The 18,172-nt window shown below is 36.0% G+C and overlaps 1 protein-coding gene across 8 annotated transcripts in view; it reads left to right on the top strand.

Annotated features, from left to right (window-relative positions):
• Window positions 1-18,172, top strand: part of ZRANB3 (zinc finger RANBP2-type containing 3) — a 216,270-nt gene that overhangs the window by 11,929 nt on the left and 186,169 nt on the right. For 6 of the 8 annotated variants that reach the window (XR_011428187.1, XR_011428186.1, XM_070240769.1 and 3 more), the window contains exon 2: window positions 5,304-5,471. Coding sequence is in view for 6 of the 8 variants with exons in the window: in XM_014732443.3 (XP_014587929.1) it covers window positions 5,311-5,471 (161 nt within the window). In the remaining 2 variants the exon portion in view is untranslated. Of the gene's footprint in view, window positions 1-5,303; window positions 5,477-18,172 lie in introns of all 8 variants that reach the window. The other 2 variants (XM_070240766.1, XM_070240768.1) reach the window with 1 other exon arrangement.

The raw sequence follows: 18,172 nt of genomic DNA, 5'->3' as shown, positions 1-18,172 counted from the left end.
TAAGTTTTACAACTAGGAGGTATGAATCCTCCAACTTTGTTTTTTTCAAGGTTGTTTTGGCTATTCTGGGTCCCTTGCATTTCCACCTGAATTTTAGGATCCACTTGTCATTGATTGAGCTTTAAAAGTTGAACCAGCCTTGCATTCCTCTAATAAGTCCATTTTAGTCTTGATAGCATAGCCTCTTAATTTATTGCTGTATTCGATTTGCTAATATTTTGTTTACCTATGAATATGAGAAAATGTCTTGTATATGTTTTTTTCTTGTAATGTGCTTGTGAGATCAAGTTTAGGTTGGCTTCATAGAATGAACTTGAAAAGAATATTCTTCTCATGGCACCAAATAGCTCAAGTTTGTTTATTGTGTTCTTCAGCTCTTCCATATCCTTATAGATCTTTAGTCTACTTGTATGATCAATTCCTGAGAAAGATGTATTAAAATCTCCATCTGTGGTTATAGATTTGGCCATTCTCCTTTGTTTCTGTCAAATTTTCCTTTTATTCTGTCTGTCTTCCCTTATATTTTTATATATTTTGAGACTGTTTATCTTTCCAGTATGGTAAACCTTTTATCATTATAAAATGTCCTTTTTTATTTCTAATAATGTTTCTTAGCCTTCAGTATATGCTGTCTTATGTTAATAAAGTTATACCAGCTATGTCTTGGTATGCATAATATGTCTTTTTACATTCTTTTACATTCAGTGTTTATGACTCTTTCTCTTTAAGATATGTATTTTTAAAGCAGCATGTAGATATTAATTTTTAAATCCAGTATTATAATATTTTTTTTGTTGGCAATTTTGGTCCATTTATATTTAATGTCTCTTCTGTTCATTAATTCTCTCTTTGTCTGTATCTATTCTATAAATCCCATCCAATAAATTCTTAATTAAAAAAATAAAAATAACAAAACTATCTCCTCAAAGTACATAATTTCCCTGATCAGCTGTTAGCTCATTATTTCCAAAATAAATCTCTTATTGGTATATTTTAACAATATCTGATTCTCCTCAGCACAATTCTCTTTACTTAAGAATGCATCGGTAAATTCCAATTGAATGTACCTTGTTCCCAATTGATTATAAAAGTACCTTCTTGATCTTAAAGATTGAAAATAAAAACTTTCCTTCATTCTCTTCTGAAGTGTTGCTTTTCAAGAGAATTGCTTAGAAAATGAGTTCTGCTAGATTTTGCTTTCACTAGATTTCCCTAGATAGTAGTTGTGTTGATAATTTTAATAACATGATAATAAAAGTTGTGTATTGCTGTGTATTGCAGGGCTGGCCCCCTGCTGTTTCCGTCTTAATAACCCCCCAACCTTACTAAAAGTAAACTGGTATGTATATATCAAATAAAAGCTTTTTTGCTAAATCTCTGAGCTAAATCATCTACCATCTTTATGATTAGAGATGTGAGTTTATCATAACTGTTAGCTTCTTAATAATTTAGAAAGAATATTAAGCCTGAGTCTTCTGTTATTAATGTGATATTGTTTACAACTGAGCTTTGCAGCAGATTAACCTATATGGCTGACCTACATGAGATGCTTTTTATTATAACATTATGATTTTTAGATTTTAGAAAGATAGTATAAATGGGAAAGGGCTTTTTAAAAATTACTTTGAGTATTAACTAAAACGTTCATGTTGTATTAATTAGATTATACCACTATGTATTTTTAAGTTCTTTATGTATCCAAATATCTATTTGAATTGTGAGCCAGCTACACCATAATTTTAGTTTAGTTGAAATTTTTCTAAACATTTTCATACTATTTTAGACTTCTTTCATCTTCATATTTAAATAATTATTTATTATTTGTGACTCTGTTAAAATAAATTTTGTGTTAAGATGGCTTTAGTTTCATTGTTTATTTTTACAAATGGAATGCCTGAGTCAGTCCTTATAAAATCAATCATAGAAGTTGCAATGTGACCTCAGCTTAGCAGGGTTTCTTTTTTGGAGTGTTTGTTAAAATTTTTTGCAATGTGAATAAAGCAAAGATAATAGACAGTAAAATTGTTTTTGTATATTTTTCTTAGCTTCTTGCCAATGTTCTAAGCTAAAATGTGTTACCCTTTATACCATTGACCCCAAGAAGTGCTTCTGGACCCCTGTTACTTGTAGAAAGTAGATATAGCTCTTTCTGCTACTGCTACCCTTGCCAGAATGTTTCACTAATCCCCACTCCTTTGAGTTTTGACTTTCTAGATTAAAGTCTAGTAGGAGTATATCTGATTAGCAAACCCAATAGGTGTAAGGCAGGCTGGGAGAGCAAGAATCTGTTTTCACCTTTTCTCTTGGGAGGTGATGTCTGACTCGCACTCAGATTTGTAATATGAGGAAATGCTCAAACATAGCAAGGATCTCAGATGTTGAGTTTCCTCAAAGAATGATATGGATTCACTAGCTCCCGAATACTTGTATCCAGCCTTGTTCTCTCCCTAGGGTTCCAGACTCATGTATTTTGAAGCCTATTTGACATTTCCACTTCATATCTTAAAGCCGTCTTAAACTTTATATATTTCTGAAAGATCTATTGGTTTTTTTTCCTCCTCAATCCGTTTCTTCCTTAGTCTTTAGTATCAGTAAATTGCATCAACTCCCATCACTCTAAATGTTCGTCTTGATTTCACATTTCCCTCATTTTCCACGTGTACTCCATCAGCAAGTCTTGTTTACTTCCTATACATTTCCCAAATCTCTCCAGTTCCACTTCTAAAGATGATTCTTCCCTTGTCTGTTGCAGCCTGATAATGGGTTTCTTGCTTTCATACTTTCCCCTTTTTGAATCATTCTCTATTCTTTACTCAGTTTTATTGTTTTTGTTGAGGAAGATAAGCCCTGAGCTAACATATGCCTCCAATCATCCTCTTTTTGCTGAGGAACAGTGGCCCCGAGCTTACATCTGTGCCCATTTTCCTCTATTTTTTAATATGTGGAATGCCTGCCCCAGCATGGCTTGATAAGCGGTCTGTAGGTCTGTGCCAGGGATGCAAACCAGCAAACCCCAGGCCACTGAAGTGGAGCATGTGAACTTAACCGCTGCACCACTGGGCTGGCTCAGTTTTGTTGTTGTTGTTGTTGTTGTTGTTGTTGAGAGGGTACTAGAGATGCCCACTCATTGGTGTTCATGAAGGCTGTAATCAGACAGGTCTGAGTCATAAATCATTTCTAAATCCAGTTGCCTACTGAAGCAGTGGCAGTTTTGTGGACTTTAGTCCTCTAGGAACATTTATCCTTTGAATTTCTATTGACACCTTTGTCCTCCACTGGTAGTTTTTGAATTGTAAGTCAGATTGCATCACTTCTCTGCTTAACTCTCTCCAGTAAGTGCTGTCCAATACAACTTCCAGTGAAGATGAAAGGATTCTATCTCTGCACAGCTCAATATGATAGCCCCTAGCCATATGTGGCCATTGAGCACTTGAAACGTGGTTCAGCCTGTCTAAAGTGGCCGTTACCCTCTTAAGTTCCTTCATAATATTTGTACTATACTGTAATTAATCATCTTGTTTATTTTTAGTCTCCCCCTCAAGAATGTAAGCTCTGTGAGTACGTGGTCCTTACTTCTCCAGATCGTGGCATGTAGTACCTTTTTGTTATTAATAAATACTTTTTGAATTCTTAGGGTCCTTAGACATTGGACACAGAAGTTGATTAAAGGGGAGCTAAAGTTTTATAAGTCTGCAAATAATTGAGAATAAAAGGAAAGTTGTTTTAGAGATGGAATGAGATTATATATAAACAGATAAAAAGGTGCAATCTAAATACAAACGGTTATTATTAGAGAAGCTTTATAGTTTAGCGATAATTCTTCTGGCAGAATTCCAAGAACTTACAGATACCATTGTCCTTTGGTATCCATGGGGGATTGGTTCCAGGACCCCCAGGGAGACCAAAAACCCTGGATGCTCAAGTCCTATATATGAAATGGAATAGTATTTGCATATAACCTACGCATATCCTCCCATATACTTTTTTTTGTTTTTCTGCTTTATCTCCCCAAATCCCCGCTGTACACGGTTGTATATCTTAGTTGCAGGTCTTTCTAGTTGTGGGATGTGGGACGCTGCCTCAACATGGCCTTATGAGCCGTGCCATGTCCGCGCCCAGGATCCGAACCCTGGGCTGCCGCAGCAGAGCACACGAACTTAACCACTCGGCCACAGAGCTGACCCCTACTCATATACTTTAAATCATCTCTAGATAACTTATAATACCTAATATAATGCCAATACTGTGTAAATAGTGTTATACTTTATTATTTAGGGAATAATGACAAGGGAAAAAAGTCTATATATTCAGTACAGACGCAACCATTGTAGGCCTTTCCATCTGCGTTTTGTTGAATCCATGGTTGCAGAACCCATGGATACAGAGGGCCAATTGTATATGAAATTTTTATGTAGTAGAAAATTAAAATTACATCTGTGGAAACCCAGTAGAGAGGAAGGTACCAATCAGGCAGAGTTTACACTGTGGATTCAATTGATTTGAAATACTTCGGGGCTGGCCCCGTGGCCGAGTGGTTAAGTTCGCGCGCTCCGCTGCAGGCGGCCCAGTGTTTCGTTGGTTCAAATCCTGGGCGCGGACATGGCACTGCTCATCAAACCGCGCTGAGGCAGCGTCCCACATGCCACAACCAGAAGGACCGACAACGAAGAATATACAACTATGTACCGGGGGGCTTTGGGGAGAAAAAGGAAAAAATAAAAGAAATAAAATCTTAAAAAAAATACTTCATTTTAATATTTAAAAATCAATCCCATTTAATAATGTTGAGTTAATTTAATTATTTTAAGTTTGGAGTCAATGTCTTTGTATTTTATAATTTTTAAAATGCAGTTTTACTGCAGTCCTAGAAAATCTGCTGTGATATGAAAATGTACATTTATAAAAGGATTAATTATAAAAGAATTCGTCTTTCTATACAAATTCACACATTATGTTAAAAATTATTCAGTTTGTAAAAGTCTAGTTGATTTATAACTTTTCAGTAATACATTTATTGCTTAGAACAGGAGTATGGCTATATTATGGCTCAATTAGAAATACAGATGAAATAGAGGTGATGAGTTCCTAGATAGTGCATTAAGTAATTGCTTTTGGACTCAATGCTTTGAATTTCCTTAATAGCTTGTTCTGGAAACATGAATTAATCAGTTTATATCTATGTAGATAGTATATCAAGGCTACTGATAAGTACTTTAATATTATTATTTATGTTTCGTTTTCTAATACACTTAGTAATATCTATTTCTCCCACCCCTCCCCTTTTGTGATTTCTTTGTTTTTAGGGTCATCATGCCTAGAGTTCGTAACATAAAAAAGTCTCTTATACCTCAGATTTCTTGTTTGACGAGTGAATCTTATAAACAGCTGGATTTTTTGCCCGACAAACTGAGAGCAAAGCTGCTTCCTTTCCAGAAAGATGGCATCACTTTTGCCCTCAGCAGAGATGGCAGGTAAAGTACTTTTTTCAAGATATGCTAAAAATGTTAAATCCCTGGCAAGTGTATGAAATACAAAGCTCCATGCAAACCATTCTTTTTGTGTATATACAGGCTTCCCAGTAATTTTTTTTTTTTACTGGATCATGAAATAATAATTTCAGAATGTGTCTTGTTTTGCCTTCATTCTTGAATGATATTTTAGTTGGCAGTACAGCTCTACTTTGATAGCCATTTCTTCTTAGCACTTTGAAGGTTGTATTCTGGCTTCCATAGTTGCCATTAAAAATTGTGCTCTCAAGTCTCAAAGTATTATCCTACAGGTGACTTATTAATTACAAAGAGAAAAATCACAAAATGCTCAAGGTTGGTATCGCTAATCAGGTGAGCTACAGGTGTAGTGTGGTGCACAGGAGGTATACAACATTCCTAAGCGATGTTCTTCCTGGAATACTTGACCTGATAATCATGAGGAAACAGTCAAACCAGTTCAGAATGTGGGATATTTTTTTCAGGACAAGTGACCTGAACTCTTCAAATGATTCAATGTCATGAAAAACCAAAGGAAGTGGTGAGAATGTTCTAAGTTGAGAGACACCTAAGAGCTAGAATATCTGAAAGGAATCATAAATCTTGATTAGATCCTGGAGAAGTAAAAAAAAAGTTGTAGAGGACATCATGGTGATAACTGGGAACATTTCACCTGGACTCTATCAGAGTGATGTTGTTGAATTGTGCTGATAATCTTAGATGAGGTAATGGTGTTGTAGCTGAATACAGAATGTTCTTGTTCCTGGGAAATGCATGACAACGAATTTGGGGATGAAGAATCCTGCTATCTGCAGCCTACTTTCTACATTTTTCCCAAAAGGGAAGGACACATATATGTTTACAGAAACTTTGAGGGGGTCAGCCAAATGTTAACAGTGTGCATCTGGTGAGGGTATAAGTGTGTTCATTGTATTTATACTTTTTGGCTTTTCTGTGAGTTTGAAAATTTTCAAATAAAAAAAGGGAATTAGTCTAATTTTCATTCCTTTGTAGATCATGTCTCTGTTATCTGTATCCAATTTTAAGATTTTCCCTTTGTCTTTGGACTTCTGCGGTTTCACTATAATTTATTCAGTGTGGTTTTCTTTTTATTTATCTTGTTTAGGATTATTGTATTTTTTAATTATTTTTTATTGAGGTCATAATCGTTTATAACATTGTAAAGTTTCAGTTGTCCATTATTATTTGTCAGTTACCATATAAATGTGCCCCTTTACCCCTTGTGCCCACCTCCCAAACCCCTTCCCCCTGGTAGCCACTAAACTGTTCTCTTTGTCTGTGTGTTTATCTTCCACATATGAGTGAAATCATATGGTGCTTGTCTTTCTCTGTCGAGCTTATTTCACTTAACTTTCTCTGTCTAGCTTATTTCACTTAACATAACACCCTCAAGGTCCATCCATGTTATTGCAAATGGGATGATTATGTCTTTTTTTATCGCTGAGTAGTAGTCCATTGTATATACATATACATATATATGTATATGTGGTATATATGTATACACCACATCTTCTTTATCCATTCATCAGTTGACGGGCACTTGGGTTGCTTCCACATCTTGGCTATTGTGAATAATGCTGCAGTGAACGTAGGGGTTCATAAGTCTCTTCATATTGTTGATTTCAACTTCTTTGGGTAAATACCCAGTAGTGGGATAGCTGGGTCAGATGGTAGTTCTATTTTTAATTTTTTGAGAAATCTCCATACTGTTTTCCATAGTGGCTGCATCAGTTTGCATTCCCACCAGCAGTGTATGAAGGTTCCTTTTTCTCCACAACCTCTCCAACATTTGTTATTTTTTGTGTTAGTGATTATAGCCATTCTCATGGGTGTAAGGTGATATCTTAGTGTAGTTTTGATTTGCATTTCCCTGATGACTAGTGATGTTGAACATCTTTTTGTGTCCCTATTGGCCGTCTGTATATCTTCTTTGGAAAAATGTCTGTTCATATCCTCTGCCCACTTTTTGATCAGGATGTTCGTTTTTTTGTAGTTCAGTTGTGTGAGTTCTTTATGTATTATGGAGATTGACCCCTTGTTGGATTTATGATTTGCAAATATTTTCTCCCAGTTGATGGGTGGTCTTTTTATTTTGATTCTAGTTTCTTTTTGCCTTGCAGAAACTCTTTAGTCTGATGAAGTCCCACTTGTTTATTTTTTCTTTTGTTTCCGTTATCCAAGTAGACATAGTATTCGAAAAGATCCTTCTAACACTGATGTCAAAGAGTGTACTGCCTATATTTTCTTCTAGAAATTTTATGGTTTCAGATCTTACCTTCAAGTCTTTGATCCATTTGGAGTTAATTTTTGTATATGGCAAAAGATAATGGTCTATTTTCATTCTTTTGCATGTGGCTGTCCAGTTTTCCCAACACCATTTATTGAAGAGACTGTCCTTTGTCCATTGCATGTTCTTAGCTCCTTTGTCAAAGATGAGCTGTCCATAGATGTGTGGTTTTATTTCTGCGCTTTCAATTCTGTTCCGTTGGTCTGTGTGCCTGTTTTTGTACAGTACCATGCTATTTTGATTACTGTAGCTTTGTAAAATATTTTGAAGTCTGGGATTGAGATGCCTCCAGCTTTGTTCTTTTTTCTAAGGATTGCTTCAGCAATTTGTGGTCTTTGGTTGCCCCATATGAAATTTAGGATTCTTTGCTCTATTTCTGTGAAGAATGTCATTGGGATTCTAACTGGGGTTGTGCTGAATCTGTAGATTGCTTTAGGAAGGATGGACATTTTAACTATGTTTATTCTTCCAATCCATGTGCCTGAAATATCTTTCCATTTCTTTATGTCATTATTGATTTCTTTCAGTAATGTCTTATAGTTTTCATTATATGGGTCTTTCACCTCATTGGCTAAATTTATTCCTAGGTATTTTATTCTTTTTGTTGTGATCGTAAATGGGATTGTATTCTTGAGTCCTCTTCTTGTTAGTTCGTTACTAGAGTATAGAAATGCAACTGAGTTTTGTAGGTTTATTTTGTACCCTGCAACTCTGCTGTAGTTGTTGATTATTTCTAGTAGTTTTCCCATGGATTCTTTAGGGTTTTCTCTATATAAGGATTATTGTACATTTTCAATCTGAGATTTGAGTCATCTAGATCCTGAGAAATTCTCATCTATTACTTCTTCAAATATTGATTCTCACCTATTCTCTTTATTATCTTCTTTGTAATTCTAATTAGACTTATATTTGACCTCTTTCATTCTATACTATCCTTCCATTAATGTCTCTTATATTTTCTTTGTCTATCTGTGCTATGTTACAGCTGTTTCTAAATATCTCTCTTATAGGTTACGATTCAGCTCTTCTAATCTGCTGTTTAATTCACATATTCAGCTTTCAAATAACTTTTTTTAATGATGTAGAACATACATGGAAAAAATTGTGCACATCATAAGTGTACAACTTGAAGAATTTTCACAATATAGCCATCACCAAGATCAAGAAATTGAGCATTACCAGCATCCCAGAAATTTTCCTCTTGCCCCCTCCCAATCACTACTGTCTCCCTCCTCTCCAAAGATAACCACTGTTGTGACTTCTAACACCTTAGATTCCTTTTACATGTTCATCTATATCATGGCAATCATCCGTATATGCTCTCTTGTGTCTGACTTCATTCACTCATCATCATTGTGAAATCCTTTCATATTGTTGCATCTTGTTGTAGTTGGTTTATTCTCATTGCCACATAAAATTCTATTGTGTAATGTACCATACTTTAGTTATTCATTCTACTTTTGATGAGCATTTACATTGTTTCTAGTTTGGGGCTCTTACAAATAGCAATGCTGTGAACATTCTTGCACAAATCTTTTGGTAAACGTATAGTGAATACGCATTTCTGTTGTGTGTATACCAAGAAGAGAAACTGTTATCGTAAGATATGCATATATTCCACTAAGTAGATACTGCCTGTATTAGTTTGCCAAGGCTGTCATAATGAGACACTGTGACTGAGTGGCTTAAACAATAGAAACTTACTGCCTCACTGTTCTGGAGGCTAAAAGTCCAAAATCAAGGCGTTGGCAGTGGTGATTCCTTTGCAGGGCTGTGAGGGAAAGATTTGTTCCATGTCTCTCTCCTTGGCTTGTAGATAGCTGTTTTCTTCCAAAGTCTGTTCACATCACCTTACCTCTATTTTTGTCAAAATTTTCCCTTTTTTATAAAGATGCCAGTCATATTGGATTAGGGCCCACCCTAATGACCTAATTTTAACTAATTACATCTGCAGTGACTCTTTTTCTACATCAGGTCACGTTCTGAGGCCCTGGTGTTAGGACTTCAACATGTGTATTTTAGGGGGACACAGTTCAACCCATAACTCAGCCAAACATTTTTCAAAGTGGTTATACCAATTTATCCTTGCATCAATAGTGTATAAGAGTTCCACTTGTACCACATCCCCACCAACACACTTCATATTGCGTGTCCTTAATTTCATTTTAGATATTCTGGTAGGTACATAGTCATATCCATTGAGGTTTTCATTTACATTTTTCTGATGACAAATGTAGTTTAACACCTTTTTATATGCTTATTAGCCATTTGAACATCCTCTTTTGTTTAGTGCCTATTCATGTCTTATCCATTTTTCTACTGGGTCGTCTATCTGCCTTTTTCTTATTGTTTTGTAGGAGTCTTTTGTCAGATTTATATTCTGAATCCGAGTCCTTTGTCAGGTGTATGTATTGCAAATAATTTTTCTCAGGCTGTGGTTACCTTTTCACTCTCTTAATGTCTTTTTTTTTGGTTTTGTTATTTTTCGTTTTTTTTCTTTCTTTTTTTGTTTTTTTTCCTTTTTCTCCCCAAAGCACCCCCCCAGTACATAGTTGTATGTTCTTCATTGTGGTTCTAGTTGTGGCATGTGGGACGCTGCCTCAACGTGGTTTGGTGAGCAGTGCCATGTCCGCGCCCAGGATTCGAACCAACGAAACACTGGGCCGCCTGCAGCGGAGCGTGCAAACTTAACCACTCGGCCACGGGGCCAGCCCCACTCTCTTAATGTCTTTTGATAAGTGGAAGTTCTCAATTTTCACGTCATCTTTAATACTCTTAATCAATATTGTCTTTTATGGCTGACACTTTTTGCATCCTATCTTAGAAATCTTCGTCTACTACAAGGTTATGAAGATAATTTCCTATGTTTTCTTCTAAAAAATGTATTGCTTTATTTTTTACATTTAAATCTGTAATCCACTTAACATTGATTTTTTTTTTCCCCTCCGCAAAGCCCCAGTGCGTGGTTGTATTATCTTATTTGTAAGTCCTCCTAGTTCTTTTGTGAGCCGCCACAGCATGTGACTACAGACAGGTGGTGGGGTTCCATGATCAGGAGACAAACCTGGGTTGCTGAAGCAGTGAGAGGACTGAACTTTAACCACTAGGCCATCAGGGCTGGCTTGGCATTGATTTTTGCATATGGTATGAGGTAGATGTCAGGGTTGATTGATTATTTATTTACTTTTGTATATGGATGTCCAATTGATCTATCGCAATTTATTGGAAAGACCAACTTTTCGCCACTGCGTTAGAGTGTCACCTTTGTCATAAATCAAGTAATTTTATGTGTACGTTTCTAGGTAAGTGCTAATGGAACTTTCTGCCATGATAGAAATATTCACATATGAATTGTTCAATTTAGTAGTTATTAGCTATGTGCAGCTACTGAGTTCTTGAAATATGGCTACTGCAACTAAGGACTGAATTTTGAATTTTAACTAATTTTAATTAATTAAAATTTAAATTTAAATAGCCACGTGTGTCGAGTGGCTACTGTATGGAACAGTGCAGGTGTAGATTGTTTGTTCTGTTTGTCTGATTGCCAATCTTCCTGTCAGTACCATACTTCTTAATTACTATAACTTTATAATAGATATTTTGATATGTCGATGAAAATAATCCATAACCAATCTATAAATGAAAATTTGGGTGAGTTTATTCTGAGCTTAAATCTGAGGATTATAACCCGGTGCCTTTCTTCCCGAAGGAAGAAAGGGCACCAAAGAAGTGGGGTGCACAGAGTGGTTATATACCCCCAGAGAGGATGTTTCACATGGGATTGAAATGTCCCTTTTACAATAGTCGCGAGACTGCTCTGTCAGCACAGCGATTGATGGAAATAGCAGGTAGGTCTTCTGTCTCAGTGAACACAGCAGGGTGGCAGTCTGTTGTCTCCAGCTGAGTGGTCACAGGTGAGCTGGGTGGTCAAAGGTGAGTGCAGCAATCAGTTCCTAGCCTAAGGAAAATGCTTATCCCTAAGGAAATGCTAATGTGGGGGGAAGTTGCACCTTTATCTCAAGGGCCTTTGTTCTGGCCATAGGAAATGTCTAAGCAGATATACAATGCGTGCTCAACAGCCACAGTCAGGCCCTTTTGGAAAAAACAAAGTCAGGCCGAATTAGGTTTATACCAAATGGCTTCCTCACATACTCCACTATATCCTATTGCTTGCCATTTTTATTTTTCAGATACAAGATAGCATAAATCTTCCAGCTTTGTTGTTTTTTCAAAATTGCCTCACCTATTGTTGACTCTTTGCATTGCCTGTAAATTGTAGAACTCATTTGCCAGTTTTCACAAAAAAGCTTTCTGGGATTGTGAATAGGATTGTTTTGCATCTATAGATCAGTTTGGAGAGAACTGATTCTTTATAATATAGAGTATTTTAATCCATGAATGTGAAGTATTCTTCCATTTACTTAATTGCTCTCAATTTGTTTTTATCTTAGTTATTCCTCCCTTTATTTAATTTTTTTTCAATAAGGTTTTATAGTTTTCACCGTATAGTTCTTTCACACATATCATTAAATTTACTGCTAGGTATTTAATATCTTTGATGCTATTATGAATAGTCTTTCCCTCCCCTGCCTGTTTTTAAGGTTTTCTCTTCATGTCTAAAACTTTTACTATGATGTGCCTAGCTGTGGTTTTCTTTTCATTTATCCTACTTAATCTGTGGGTTGATGTCATTCATTAGTTCTGGAAAATTCTCAGTTGTTATCCCTTCAAATATTTTTGCCCCAGTTTTTCTCCTCCTTGGTCTCCAGTTATACCTATGATAGGCCTTTTCTCAGTGTTCCACACATCTCTTATCTTCTTTTCTGTATTTTCTTATTTTTTGAAATTTCTGTGCTTTGGTTGGATATTTTTTGCTTACCCATATTCTTGTTTACTAATCCTATCTTTTGTTGTTAAATTAATCTTTTGAATTCTGTTAAGGAAGAGACTATCATTCAAGATATCTGAAACCAGAACCCATTCAATATGTCTGAAACAAAGAAATTGAATTTATTACTTGCTAAGCAAGGGAGAACTGTGCTTGTCAGTCCATTAGTCATGGGATGGACTCGAGGATTGCTATTATATTCAGTGAGTTTTAATTTCTCACTGTAACATAGCTTACTTTTGTCTGTTTTGGAAGTTGTTAAAAATAGAGTCATGCATTTCATATATGTCTGACTTCTTTTGCTCAATATGTTTTTGAGATTCATATATGTTTTCATCTCTGAATATAAGACAGTTATTTTGTTCATGCACTTGCTGATGGACATTTGGGCTGGTTCTAGTTCAAGAGTCTTATGAGTAAGGATGATATTAACATTCTTGGACAAGTCGTTTTGTAGACGTTTTCTATTCTTTCTTGCTAGGCTTTAGGGTGGGTGTCTGTTTAACTTTATAAGAAACTGCCAAACTTTTTCCAACCCATTAGCAATATATGAGAGTTCTAGATGTTCCACATCTTTGTCAACATTTGATATTGTCAGCTTTTTTCATTTTAGCCATTCAAAAAGAATGGATTTTCAGGTAGTAGCTCATTGTATTTTAATTTGTGTTTCCCTAACAACTAATGATGTTGGCATCTTTCTCTGTGCTTATTGGCTATCCTTATATATATATATATATATATCCTTATATATATGGTGTATGTATATATATATATTATATAATTGTATGTAATATATATACTTATATATTATATATAATGCATATTAATGTTTTACCTATGTTTTATCTTTTCACTATTGATTTGTAGGAATTCTTTTTATATTCTGCATACATGATTTTTGCCAGATATACGAATTGTGAGTATTTTCTCCCGGTCTGTAGCTTGCCTTTTCAATTTTCTTTATGGTATACTTTGATGAACAAAACTTCTTAATTTTGATAAAATCTAATTTATCATTTTTCTTATATTGTTAGTGCTTTTTATGTTCTCATCAAGAAGTCTATTCTTACCCCCAAATCAAAAATGTGGTCTTTTATGTTTTGTCCTGGAAACTTTATAGTTTTAGCTTTTATGTTTTGATATATGATTCATCCCAAGTTAAATTTTGCATATGGGGTAAAATAAGAGTTTTGGGTTCAGTTTTCTTTCATCTGATATCCAGTTATTCCAGCACCATTTTTGGAAAAGTCTATTCTTTGCCATAAATTACCTTGGCACCCTTATGAAAAAGCAATTGATTATGTATGTATAAAGCTATTTCCCATTGAATTTCCTTTTGCCATACATCTTTTCCTATTGTCACACATTCTCCATTTTCACTTAGGTTGTAGCTTTCTTAGGCTCAAGTTTTGTTTAAGAGTCTCATTTCCATTGTCCACTTTGTGTAGATCTAAGACCTTGTTCCTGTTGCTGTGCTTGGCTACGGCTTAAGATTCCCTGTTGATGGTGTCTTCAGATACCTTCATTGTGGCCTGTGGCTTTATCACTGTGGGTTTGACTTTCTCTTTCGTTTCAGGCCATTGTAAAATTTTCTTACTTTTCTTCAGGCCAGCGCTGCATTTTAAAAGATAGAATTTTATCTAATTTAGCATTTCTAGGTATTTACAAAGGGAAAAATTTTTAGACTATCTAAACCACCACAGTATTGTGAACAGAAATCTTAGTGTTAAATCTTTATTCATTTGGGATTGTACGCTTTATCATTATAAAATGTGCTTGTTATAAAATTGCTTCATTATATCCTTTTGTACTCTGAATTTAATCTTGTATAATTAATATACAAACAGCTATTTCTTTATCACTATATTTTCCTGGCATGCCTTTAACCATCTTTTATTTTCGGCATTTTTGAGACACTTCCTTTAGATGAAGTTTTTTTTTTTTGAGAAAGATTAGCCCTGAGCTATCATCTGCTGCCAATCTTCCTCTTTTTTGCTGAGGAAGACTGGCTCTGAGCTAACATCTGTGCCCGTCTTCCTCCACTTTGTATGTGGGACGCCTACCACAGCATGGCTTGCCAAGAGTGCCATGTCCGCACCCGGAATCTGAACCAGCGAACCCCAGGCCACTGAAGTGGAACGTGCGAACGTAACTGCTGTGCCACCAGGCTGGCCCCTAGATGAGTTTTTAAGTTCCAAAGTTAGATTTCACTTTGTGATTCAGTTTATCTTTTCTCTTAAGTAGTATTAAACTCACTTTCATTTATTGACATTAGAGCTATATTTAGTCTTAATTCTGTCATCATAGTATTTGTTATGGTTTCTGTTCCTAAATATGTTACTATATAATCACTGTATGATCCACTAAATATATTACTGTGTCATCCAAGTTTTCTTTGTTAGTATGGACTTCAGTAATTTGAAATGTTTGGAGTTTGAATCCATTGGTAATCTTTATAACTATAGCTTTGTATCATATACGTAATTCTCTATTTTATATGGCAGTGTTTTTTTATTCCCAATTATGTGCAGTGACATTTGGTATATTGCCTTTTTCTCTCTTTCTGTCCTTCTTTCTCAGCAACATCATATTAACTGGTTAAATTCTTCTTCTTGATGTTCACCTTTGTATCTTTCAAAATACTTATAATTTGTTCCTGTAAAATATTTATATTTTCTTTACCAACTTTAAATGATCATTGCCTTTTTTCTTTTATTTTACCTCTTGTTAGGTGTGTAATTTCTGTGTTGTCATTGCCTGTAACTGTACATTCTCTTCTGTATGCAGATTATTTAAACAGCTGAGTAGTTTCACCGCTTCCCTCCACTCCATTTTGTTTCTGCACAGTATTCTTTGGTTGAAATTATCTTCTCAAAGTCTTTTTTAGAAGGACTAATGGAAAGTTGGTTACCAGGGGCTGGCCTGGTGGTGCAGTGGTTAAGTTCACATGTTCCTCTTCTCGGTGGCCTGGGGTTCGCCGGTTCGGATCCCAGGTTCAGACATGGCACCGCTTGGCAGGCCATGCTGTGCCAGGCGTCCCACATAGAAAGTAGAGGAAGATGAGCACAGATGTTAGCTCAGGGCCAGTCTTCCTCAGCAAAAAGAGGAGGATTGGCAGCAGATGTTAGCTCAGGGCTAATCTTCCCCAAAGAAAGGAAGAAAATTGGTTACCCAATTTCTTGCATTTTAAAAATGCCTTTTCACTGAGTTTATTCCTAATGACAAATTGGCTGGGTAAGAAATTCCTCAGTCCCACTTTCTTTTCTGGCTGATGTTGTAGGCATTGCTCTGCTGTTTGCTGTAGACAAGTCTGAGGGCTGCCTGGTTTTTTTCTCCTTAGAGATGATTGATTTTTTTGTCTCGCTACCCATTTTGGCAATCCAGTACCAGAATATATCTTGGTATTGACACTTATATGTCTCTTTCCTGGATGGTGCTATATTATCTCAATCTCTGGTTTACATTCTTTTATTTCTGGAAACTTTTCTTGAGTTATGCTGAGAACAGTTTTTCAGTTCTTTTATTTTGGTTTTCTTCCCTCTTTTTGAGGAAGATAAGCCCTGAGCTAATATCTGCTGCCAGTCCTCTTCTTTTTTTTTTTGCTGAGGAAGACTGGCCCTGAGCTAATATCCGTGTCCATCTTCCTCTAGTTTATATGTGGGATGCCTGCCACAGCATGGCTTGATAAGCGGTGCATCTGGGATCCAAGTAAGTGAACCCCAGGCCACCGAAACAGAGCGTGCAAACTTACCTGCTGTGCCACCGGTCTGACCCCTGGTTTTCTTCCTTGAAGACACCAAGTATGCTTAGGTGTTTTGGTTTGTCTTGGCCTATCACCTATATCATTTTTATTTTCTGTCTTTTTCCTTCTTAATTTATTTTTTCTCTAAAACTCTTTTGATCTTCCTTCATTTCCTTTGAAAACTTCCTTTTAATCCTCTCCTGTGTCTACTTGCCTGTTTTTTAAGCAGTGCCTATTTTCTCTTCTGCTTCCATTTGATCCTCATTTCAGTGGTGTTTATTTTTCTTTTGCCTCTCTGACCTGTCAGGTCACATTTAATGTCTTCATATTTCTTGCTATAGTTTCTCTTAGTTCCTATACCTCTACTTTGTGTCTTATGTCATAGAGGTGAATGCTTCTTTAGGTTTAAATTTGTGACAAAACGTTTGACTATGATTTTCACTTGCTTTGTGGGTACTTTTTTTTCTTGTGTATTTTTCTTTTTGATTTCCCTTTTTCTTTCTTCCTTTATATTTGTACCATTTAAAAAAAAAAAAGTTTATTTTTCCTTTTTCTCTCCAAAGCCACTCAGTACATAGTTGTATATTTATAGTTGTGGGTCGTTCCAGTTGTGGCATGTGGGACGCCATCCCGGCATGACTTGACGAGTGGCGACTTGACGAGTGGCGCCATGTTCGCGCCCAGGGTCCCAAATAGCAACACCCTGGGCCGCCAAGTGGAGCACGCGAACCCAACCACTCAACCATGGGGCCGACCCCCGTTTTTTTTTCTTTTATTGCTACTCATCATTCAATGAGGAACATTTTTTTCCTGAGCCTGCTATTTGCAAAAGATCATCTCAGAGAGGGCTGGAATAATGTTCTAGACTAACACCTAGTCTCTTTATGACACTATTTTTTTATGTAATTTATATCTTTTGATTATATTTCCTGAGTCAAAAGAAATTAACATAGCAGGGTAGCTAATGGTGCAGAGTCTCTCACTCCTGCCCTGGCCTCACTGGGCTTTTCCCATTCAGGGTTTGTTATTAAGCCTTGCCTCCTCCGCTTCTCCTTGCAGCCAGACTGGACCTGGGGCCACTATGGCTGCCAGTCTACCTATCCTCTTGTGTTGATGCAAAGAGGGGATTCATGACTTTGCAACTCAGTGTCCTCCTCGCTTTGCAGTTGTGTCTTGCTGTTTGGTTTTGGTTTGTTTTGTTTCCCTGAGGTGTGTAGCCAAAAGTGTTCTTTCTATACTCCTTGAGTTATTTTTGTGGTTTTTAATATTTAATATTTTTGCTAACCCATTTTCTTGTTTTACCTAGTTTTCAAAGATGATAAATAACCACGTGTTAAAGTTTTGAATCTGTGCTCCACCAAGCTCAGTGTTAGATGCACGTAGGTTAGATTACTTAGGTATTTATTAGAGGATTATTTATATACATGTATTTATGTCTGGATGTGTATCCCTGTGGATATACATGGTTAAAAATAATTTACAAACTTATTAATACGTGAAATTTTTGGTATACGGTTGAACAAGAAGAAATTTTGCTCTACGTCGTTTACTTCTGATGAGATGTGAGAAGCCTGTCATTGAGTCAATTATTAGGCTTAACATTGTACACTGTCGTATTTACCTTCATCATTAGTTAATACTCTTTGTATCGATGCCCCTCTGAAATAAACTGTTTGTCATTTCTTCTGGAAATCTTGGCGGAACAATTTGTTTTAGTTATCTATCTTCATGGAGGAAGAGAAGACTTG

This window comes from Equus caballus, chromosome 18 (assembly GCF_041296265.1).
Source record: "Equus caballus isolate H_3958 breed thoroughbred chromosome 18, TB-T2T, whole genome shotgun sequence".
NCBI lineage: Eukaryota > Metazoa > Chordata > Mammalia > Perissodactyla > Equidae > Equus > Equus caballus.
The sequence above is the reverse complement of the archived record's forward strand: the minus strand, read 5'-3'. Positions and strand labels throughout refer to the sequence as shown.